Source organism: Populus nigra, chromosome 17 (assembly GCF_951802175.1).
Source record: "Populus nigra chromosome 17, ddPopNigr1.1, whole genome shotgun sequence".
Lineage (NCBI taxonomy): Eukaryota > Viridiplantae > Streptophyta > Magnoliopsida > Malpighiales > Salicaceae > Populus > Populus nigra.
Window position 1 is genome coordinate 4,289,784 of NC_084868.1, and position 10,203 is coordinate 4,299,986.

Sequence of the window (10,203 nt, forward strand, 5' to 3'; positions counted from 1 at the left end):
TTGCCAACACCAGGCTGTGAGCGTCGTGTGAACACTCAGACGTCACGTGCTCAAGATAGTGCGGCCATATATCTTCCAGGATGTATATCGGTTTGAAATCCCTCCAAACCGCAGCATCGTTCCAGCCTTGAAAACCCCTATCTCTCGCGGATTGTTTTGCTCTTTTTTATGCTTCATACCAAAAATCACGCAACCTACTTCACGCAACCAAAAATTACATTTCGAAACATAATTTTTGTCTAAAAAAAATCTTGTATTGTTTTCGATGTTACCTAATTGCCGCGTGATTTTCCCACACCCTCCTCGCTACAGTTTTATGCTCACTGTCCTAGCAGAATTTGTCCTGTGTATAAATAATTAATTTTAAATAAAAATAATAATTTATTTATAATTATATTAATAATTTATTAGAAATAAGCTGAAAATTATAAATTAACACCAACCTCAAATCTGTCAAACCATGCATTGATTTGAGGCATCCATTCAGGATACTTGGATATCTGACTCCATTGAAACAATGGAATCTCCATCGACGATTTAAACACTGATGATATTACTCGGGCGACCTTAATGTTTGTGAACCTGAAAATAAATGAAATAAATTCCACTGTGCCACGTACTTGCGGGTAAATTGATTCCACTGTGAAGGCACGCCGCCTCTATGCTGTGAAGTAGCGCTGGAAGAGGCAGCTTTAATTGATGGCGCAGGTGGTGTAGGTGCCTCTTCTTGAGAGGCACCTATGGAAATATCATCATCGCTGCTAGACAAACTAGTTGCGACCATACGTGAGCAACCAGCTCTGGTTTTCATTCTACGCATCTACACAATTTAATACAAATAATTATATAATTAAATTCAAATGTTAAAAAAAAATTGACAGCACCTCTCCTATACTGGATACTACCCAAATCCACAAACCTACACATATTAACAATAGCCACAACCAATTGACCCAATCTATACTAATTATTCCAACATATTCAATTACTAATCTTAAGGTAAATTCAACATTAAGAATTATAATTCAACAAACTATTCAATAATTATGCCAATACAATAATAAAATATGTTCAATAAATAAAAAAAATAAACATAAAAGTCAACATTAACAATTACAATTCAAAAAATTATTCAATAATTATACCAATACAACAAAACAATAAATTAAAAAAAAACTCTAGACTAACAATCAAAATAAATGGAAAAACTTAAACACAAATCATGCAATAATAGAGTAAAATTAATAATTATTCCAACATATTCAATTATTAATTCTAAGGTAAATTCAATATTAACAATAAATATTCAACAAAATAATTAATAATAATTATGCCAATACAACAATAAAAAATATTCAATAAATTCAAAAAAAAAACTATAGACTTTAAGAATCAAATATGCTTACTTTAATAATGTGTTGAATTCAATACTTTATCTACATTACAAAAAATACACCAAAACAAAAAAACATAACAAAAAAAAACAAGCAAAAAAAAACCCTAAAGTAAAATGAAATAGAAGAAACACATACCTTTTAAACTGATGAAGATTCACAAGAAAACTTGCTAGAGATTGTAGGTGAAAGCTTTGAAGAATGGAGAGGAAAAAAATTGAAATTTAAGGTGAAAAACAGAGGAGAAGAAAAAATGAACTGAAGGGCCAGTCGCTAGAATTTATGTGGCAGTTTTACAGACAGATATAAAATTAATTATTATTTTAATTCATTCCGTCGGTGAAGTGTTAAAAATCCATCCGTAATTTTTGAATTTCGCACCAAAATTTTTAATGACCCTCCATATTTTTCGTGGTCCGTCGGTAATTTCATCGGCAAGATCACGCGGTCAGAGATGCATTTAATGCACAACCCTTTGGAATTCGCACAGCTCGTTGGTAATTTTGTTGGTAAAATTGACCTGCCGACAACTTACCAATGGACTTATATCCGTCGATATTGTCGTCGATGATTGTGGCATTTCAAGTAATTATTTTCGAACTCTCTGTGAAATGCCAACGGACTTATTCCGTCGGTATGGACGTCAGTGATTGAGGCATTTCAAGTAATTATTTTCGAACTATCTGTGAAATGCCGACGAACTTATTCCATCGGTATGGACGTCGGTGATTGTGACATTTCAAGTAATTATTTCAAGTAATAAATATTTCGTGTTACAAAATATATCATCCATAATCTAAATTACATGAAAAAAAAAGGGTTTTACACATGGCTTCATTTTGATAGTTAGTCAGAATTTTCTTCTTCTTCGTCATCAATTGAATAGTCATCACCTTCATCACAATCTTCAATATGGATATCATCTTCTTCATCGACATTTACTTTTCCGCTAGAGCTCAAAACAACATTCAACTCCTCTACGTCAACATCAACAAGACTATCATCGAAAACATGAAAATTTGAATTTTCTTCCAATTCAATCGAAGAAGCAACTCGATATGGTTCAACCAACTCACTAACTTGAAAGACTTCATCTCGCACACTTGTATCTTCGTTCTCATCCTAAACAACCTCGACAGGACCCCGAGGTTTCATTTTTAAAACAGACAACCAATCCACTCTTGATCAATCCTTTCTAAATGAAGAGGTGTATGTGTAATAAACTTGTTGATATTGCTTTGCGAAAACAAAGACATCATTTATGTTGCAGAGTCTAGCTTTTGAGTTGATTTCGACCAGACCATGGTGCAGATCAACTCTGATTCCTCTGTCAGTCGTGTCATACCAATAGCATTTGAATAAAAACACTATATTCTGCTCATTATGATATTACAGTTCGACGACCTCTTCTAATCTACCATAGTAGTCAACTTCTAACTCATTACTAGTGGATCCCTTAACAAAAACACCGTTGTTGTATGTCTTTCTTCCTTGCCCGTATTCTTCAATACGGAAAACATATCCATTGACAAAATACCCGTTGTAGCACTTACATTTTCTTTCAAGCCCCTGGCTTAGTGAAGACAATGACTTGGGCGTACTCCTTCCCATTTGATAAACCTTGTATATAATGTACATCAATAAATAGTAAATGAACAAGAATCTCATAATGAAATGCATACGTACAGTAATTTTGCAAGTTAGAATGAGTTTGTGATAGTGCTTACATGTGTTTTGAACCACATGGTAAATTGTTCATCTTGTAATTGAAAGATCAGGGATTCAGTCAGTTGTGAGTTATTGGAGAACAAATATTGTCGATGTTGCCTACAAGTGATAATGAGTGTATGATATTACAATATATAATTAACAGTATATTACTAACAAAGTTTAATTAGTATTACACATATATAAACTTACTGAATAAAAGGTCTCAGCTCATCACAGTTAAATAGAACATAGTTGTGTGCTTGTTTGAACTCTATTTCCGAAAAATATCTTCCTCTTACAGCATTTTTAAGTGTGGGTCATCTAATATTTGAGAATATTGACAAGTTCCCACTAGAAGGCACTTCAATGCCATTATCATGTCGTGGAACGCGATTGATTCTCGTTCTTTGATGAGGTTCAAAATAGTACGAGATAAATGTTGAGATCTCCTCAACAATATAGGCCTCACATATCGAGGCCTCACATATCGAAGCCTCAACATGCGCCTTGTTCTTAACCTTTCTCTTGAGATTAAACAAGTACCTGCATTGAATTAATCAAGTATTTTCAATTAAGAAAAACATAGAAAATACTTTTATATATGAATTACATTGCAACTGTAATATCTAACCATTTGAATGGGTACATCCATCTATACTGGACCGGTCCTCCAGCTTTTGCCTCGAACGGTAGATGCATAGGGAGATGTTCTATTAAGTCAAAAAATGATGGAGGGAATATCATCTCAAGTTTGCATAGTGTCTCAACGATATTCGTTTAAAGCCTCTCAATGTGCTCAACATTTAACTTGTTAGAGCATATACCTCTGAAGAAATGACTGATTTTCGTGAGTGCATCCCATATTCTTTTTGGCAACAAATCACGAAAAGCTAATGGGATTAGTGTTTGTATAAACACGTGGCAGTCATAACTCTTCATTCCATACAATATGCAGTGCTCTATATTAACCAGCCTTGATATGTTCGATGCATGTCCATCCGAAAAACATAGACTCTTAAGCCATTTGAAGACTAGTAGTTGTGCGTTTTTCTCTAACACGAAACTTGCTCTTGGTTTTGTGAACCGTGAATCATCATAAACCAACTCTATATTTTTACGGTTATAGTATAAAACTATATCCAATCTAGCCTTGATGTTGTCCTTTGTCTTCCCCTTCACATCCATGACGGTGTTGAAAATATTTTCAAACACGTTCTTTTCGATATGCATGACATCAAGGTTATGGCAGAGCAGATTGGTCTTCCAATAAGGAAGCTTCCAAAAGATACTTTGCTTTACCTAATTATAGGTCAAACCAGAACCATGAAACTTTTGTTTACCTGATTGAAGGCCAAACACAATGTCACCGTACTCTGATACAACATCATGCAATTCTTCACCAGAAAGACGTGAGGATGCAACATCCTTTTCAACTCTGCTAACAAAAAAATCTTTTATGTTCTTTCTGTACCTGTGATTAAGTGGCAAGAAGCAATGGTGATAGTAAAAAAAAAAAGCTTTACCTCTGTTTGCTAGAGTGAATGCCTTGTTGTTTTCCATGCAGTATGGACATGCGAGTTTCCCATGCGTGCTCCAACTAGAAAGCATTCCATAAGCTGGAAAATCATTGATAGTCCACATCAAAGCAGCCCTCATAAGAAAATGTTGTTTCCTTGATATATCATAAGTCAAAGCTCTAGAGGACCACAACTACGCCAATTTATTAATCAACGATCGAAGACAAACATCTATATTCCTCCCCGGGCTGCTTGGACCGGGTATGACAGTAGATAAAAACATGAACTCCGGCCTCATACACATTCCCGGTGGCAAGTTATAAACTGTGAGTATGACCGGCCAATAAGAATGATTAGCAAATGACCCAAATGGGTTGAATCCGTCTATACATAACCCAAGATGCACATTCCTTGATTCAGCTAAAAAGTGAGGATGAACACTGTTAAAGCGTTTCCACGCTTTGCCATCAGAGGGATGCACCATCACTCCATCAATTGCATCATGTACTTGGTGCCATGTCATGTGCTCAGCAGTCCTTGGTGACATGAATAACCTCTGCAATCTAGGTGTGATCGAGAAGTATCTAAGTTTTTTATATGCCACCAGAGTCTTTCCCCTGCAAGTTCTAGGTTTGTAACGGGAATGCTCGCATGGCATGCACTCGGTCATCTCAGCATTTTTAAGATAGTATAACATGCAAAAGTTAGGGCACATGTTAATTTTCTGGTATCCTAAACCGAGGGGTTTCATCATGGACTTCGCAGCATAGAAGTTCTCTTTCAACAGGTTCCCTTCAGGTAAAAGCTTCTTGCTCATTCAATAATCTTGTCATACCCGGCCTCACTGAACCCGTGATCTGACTTGATGGTGAACACCTGTGCTACGGCCGATAATTTACTATAGTTCGTGCAGTCATCCCATAATGGTTCGTCAGAATCTTTCAACAAATCAAAAAACCTAGTTACATCTGCATTAGGTTCTTCTTACGATTGGACATTGATTGACATTTCCTTCATTCATTCTCATTACATCCATAACCATATTTCTGTAAGGATTAATATTGTCATTTGCCACTTCATGCACGTTGTTAGCACTAGAAGTAGACTCAACCACAATTTCTCCCATTCTCCTTTACTAACAAATACTTCTCCATGTGCATACCAATACTGGTAATTTTCCATAAACCCTTTGTGTAGAAGATGCATCATTACAACATCTGAATGCAGATATTTTTTATTTTGATATTTTCTACATGGACACCTAATACCGCCTCTAGTAAAATTTCTGGAAATAGATGTTGTGAAATTAATAAAACTCTGAACCCCGTTACAATAATCAATCATCCGCAATTCTTGGAGTGAATCTCGATACATCCATGAACGATCATCCATGACTTATATCGAACCTCTATAAAATTATGATGACATCATGTATTAATTAACTAAGTTAGGTAAATAAACATGCAAAAATATTACTTTACCTCGAGATTATCCAACAAACCAATCACAACTTCTCATAAATATTAAATATTCATTATCATTTATCAACGTCCATACAAATTAATATATATAAATTTACGGAAATTACCACTCCGCAATACCATTGATAAAACTTTAAACGGACTCATTAAGCAAGTTATTAATTATTTCAAAACAGCACATGTAATTCGGTAATTCCATAAAGTTTTAACAATTTACAAACAAAGACAATCTTACAAAATCTAAAACAAACCATAATAGGTATAGAATTATACATTCATATACTACAAGCTTATTTGAGAAATAATAATAAAACATGTACATCTACTAACAAAATACATATACTAAAAAAAACAATAAAATTGACATTTAAATGTTAAAATTTAAAAAGATAGAATTACTTACAAAAATTGATAAAATCCATTAGTAAATCAGAACACGGATGTTGTGACCACAAAACTTCAAGAAATATAACTTGTTGTGCTGAGATGAGGGAGATTTTTGTTTGAGGGGGAGGGGGTTTGGTTGTTTGCAGATGGGGAGAGTTGGGATTAGGAAGAAGAAGAAGAAATAAGGGAGAAGAGGGTCGGCAGAGAGGGCATATATTAACTTTTTTTGACGGTTTCACCGATGAAAAATCCTTCGGTGATTTCGTCGGCTATTCTGATGGAAAAATCAACACGTCACCGTACAAATCTGCCATTTCAAATCTCTCGGTGATTCCGTCGGCATTTTAAGCGTTGAACCATGTCACCATATGAATCTGCTATTTTGAATTCCTCGGTGATCTCGAGTCGACCTGCTGAATTAGCGAATTAACCCTCCCACAAATAGTTGTGCCTGTCACTTCTCCGTTGCCAAATACCTATATGATTCGAATTGACGAATTAACCATCCCAAACACAGTTATGCCTCTCACTTCTGATCTGTTGGTTGAAGAGATAATTAAATGAAGAGAGCTTTGTGGTTATTATCTCCTCTTTGTTATTACCTTGACCAGAATCTTTCCTTTCTCTCGTCCTTCTGGCCAATTCATAGATTTTTGCTTCAAAATATCCCCTTTAAAAAGGAAACCTTCAAGCGACAAAAACTAAAGTGGTCATCAACTTCGCTAAGAATTCTTCCTTATTTCCTTCTTTATTAAAAAAAACGAAAGAAAAAAACCCGCTATCCCCTGAAACTCTTATCTTTTAGGGAAAAAGATGCCATCTCCAATTGATCAAGACCCCTTCAAAGCCTGGAAATTCCTGGTTTTGCCAACACTAAAAGTCAGTGATGTCTTCTCTTTATTCCTAAAAGCAACTATAACTATTTGTACCGTCGTTTCAATCTCCCTCGTCTTCTACTCCTTCCTTAATCCATCTCAACGGCTACCTTGCCCTGAATGCAATAAGATATTAATCTCTGATCACCGGAACATAACAAACGGTGAGGTTTCTGGTTATAGCTATGAGAAGACAAATATTTCCCACATTTTATTCGGCATTGGTGGCTCTGCAAAGACGTGGAATAAGCGCAGACACTACACTGAGGTATGGTGGATGCCTAACATCACCCGTGGCTATGTTTGGCTCGACCAGAACCCTCCGGGGAATGAAACGTGGCCATTAACCTCACCGCCGTACAAAGTCTCTGCTGATACGTCGCGGTTCAAGTACACCTGCTCGTATGGCTCTCGGTCAGCGCTACGAATTGCGAGGATAGTCAAGGAGAGCTTTGAGTTAGGACTGGAAAATGTGAGATGGTTGGTCATGGGAGATGATGATACAGTGTTCTTCATAGAGAATTTGGTAACGGTATTAGCAAAGTACGATCATAATCAGATGTATTACATTGGCGGCAATTCAGAGAGTGTTGAGCAAGATGCCATACATTCATATAACATGGCCTACGGTGGCGGCGGCTTTGCTATTAGTTATCCTCTAGCGAAAGAGCTCGTTAGGGTTTTGGATGGCTGCCTTGATCGATATGCATCGTTTTACGGTTCCGATCAGAAAGTTCAGGGTTGCATAAGTGAGATTGGGGTTCCTCTTACTAAAGAGCTTGGATTCCATCAGGTTATTTTCTTGCTTTTTCCAAAATGATATGATTAATCCCGTGATAATTTTTACTTTCGTTACTGCTACTTTTTTTTTTTTAACTAACATGTGTAAGGCTAAAAAAAAACAGAGAGAGAAAAAAAAAAGAATCAACATTGATCACATAGGAAAAATATGGAAAGTACAGTATGCTATGCTGTGGTGTAAGATTTCCATTACGATTTAGTTGATTAATTAAAAAGGATGATGATTAATTACAGGTTGATATAAGAGGAGATCCATATGGTTTACTAGCAGCGCACCCATTGGCGCCATTGGTGTCCTTGCACCATCTAGACTACGTCCAGTCAATATTTCCAGGGCTGAGCCGCTTTGACTCTGTCAACAAGTTAATTACAGCTTATAAAACGGATCCGGGTCGGACCTTACAATATAGTTTCTGCTACGATTTGACGCGTAATTGGTCTGTTTCAGCATCTTGGGGTTACACCATACAGTTGTATCCTGCTCTACTGACAGCAATGCAGCTACAAACAGTGTTTAGAACGTTTCAAACATGGAGGAGATGGGGCGAAGGACCGTTCACATTTAACACCCGACCCATGAATGTTGACCCGTGTCTAAGACCGGTTGTTTATTTCTTGGATCGTGTTGAAAGAGTTGGGGATGGCACCTTGACAACGTATAAAAGGTCCGAGGATGAGTTAGATAAAGTTTGCGATCGGCCTGATTATGCTCCCGTTTATGCCGTCCAGTTAGTCAATGTCATAACATCCACATCATTGAAACCTGACATTTGGAATATGGTGAGCTACTCTTCTCTTAATCTGTTAGCCTCGCTTTCAGCGTTCTTTGAAAAAGCTTAAGAACACTGAAGAGGAGAATCAATGTGCTTTCAATTTGGTGGATCTGTTAGGACAACATTGTCTAGCTCTTTCCTTAATTCAAGGTAGGAAAAGTGGTGCCGTTAATTTGGGAGACCGTCGTCCTTACGATGCCCGTAATAGTTGCCAAGTGGCATTGAAAAGGCCAAATGCTTGGTAGTTAATTCCAGAAATCAAGAAAGAAAGGTCCAATTACTCAGTCAGGAGATTTAGTGGGTCTGTTAGGTCAAGATTCTGACGTAATTAGCATGCTATGTTGCGTATGGATTGGGTGGCTCACTATTTATTCAACTAGTTCTGAATTTTCAATAGGGTTTAAAACGGGGACCCGCACTAAGGAATGTACATTGCATGAACAAAACGCATCTCCATTTGTTTTCTTTTTCTATTTGGCATTGTGTGCCACTACAATTTATGCGCAATTGGTGCTTGAAACATGAAAAGATGGCACTGAATATTTGATTTGTTGAATGGAAAACATTGGTTGTCTGATATTTTATCTCATAAGTGTCTAACACGTTTCCATAAATAATTGAACTATCAGGCACCACGTAGACAGTGCTGTGAAGTAATCAATGGAGATAACCGGATGAGCAGCATGGTGCAGGTCAACATCAGAGGGTGCAATGAGATGGAGAGCGTCACTCCTCCATAAAACCCAACAACCATGTAGTGTTTTGGATCATTAATTATACAGGAGAGAAACACAGAATAGTTTACCATTATTAGCTCCTCTCCATGTAAATTATTCGGTTCCTACTTTCTTTCTTCTTCTTTTTTTCCCTCATGCTTTTGCTATCCACTACTTTATTGACAAACGCTTTACCCCGTACGTAAATATAAAAAAAGGTTTTATCCCAGACATCTTACCAGTATGTTTGATTTAATTTTTGTGGTTGAGGTAATGATTGGATATAATCTAATTATACACGGAACTTAACCACAAAAACTAATATTTTTTATTTTTTATAGTCTTTTAGTGGATTTTATATCAAAATCTCAACCTTTACCTCTAAAACAAACACCCTTGAACTTGCAATTAAACTGGCTTCAAACCGAAAAAGAATATAATATAACGAAATGGAATAGTTTATACTTTATAATTGAATAATTGAATGGACTTATTATTTTTTATTAATATGAAATGGCAAGCCCATCAAAGTCTCAAGACTTTGAAGCC

The 10,203-nt window shown here is 36.3% G+C and overlaps 1 protein-coding gene across 1 annotated transcript; it reads left to right on the top strand.

The window, feature by feature from the left end:
• Nucleotides 1–7,026: 7,026 nt before the first annotated feature.
• LOC133677173 (uncharacterized) lies at nucleotides 7,027–9,883 on the top strand. The gene is made up of 3 exons (XM_062099036.1): nucleotides 7,027–8,157; nucleotides 8,400–8,945; nucleotides 9,568–9,883. Exons 1-3 carry the CDS (start codon nucleotides 7,303–7,305, stop codon nucleotides 9,676–9,678), a joined length of 1,512 nt encoding a protein of 503 aa, XP_061955020.1. The 5' UTR covers nucleotides 7,027–7,302; the 3' UTR covers nucleotides 9,679–9,883.
• Nucleotides 9,884–10,203: the final 320 nt, after the last annotated feature.

Excerpts from the sequence above, each read along its gene's own strand:
- LOC133677173 (XM_062099036.1), top strand. The coding sequence starts at position 7,303 with ATGCCATCTCCAATTGATCAAGACCCCTTCAAAGCCTGGAAATTCCTG. Across the intron at positions 8,158-8,399 it reads AAGAGCTTGGATTCCATCAG|GTTGATATAAGAGGAGATCC; the intron begins GTTATTTTCTTG and ends GATTAATTACAG. Across the intron at positions 8,946-9,567 it reads AACCTGACATTTGGAATATG|GCACCACGTAGACAGTGCTG; the intron begins GTGAGCTACTCT and ends TTGAACTATCAG.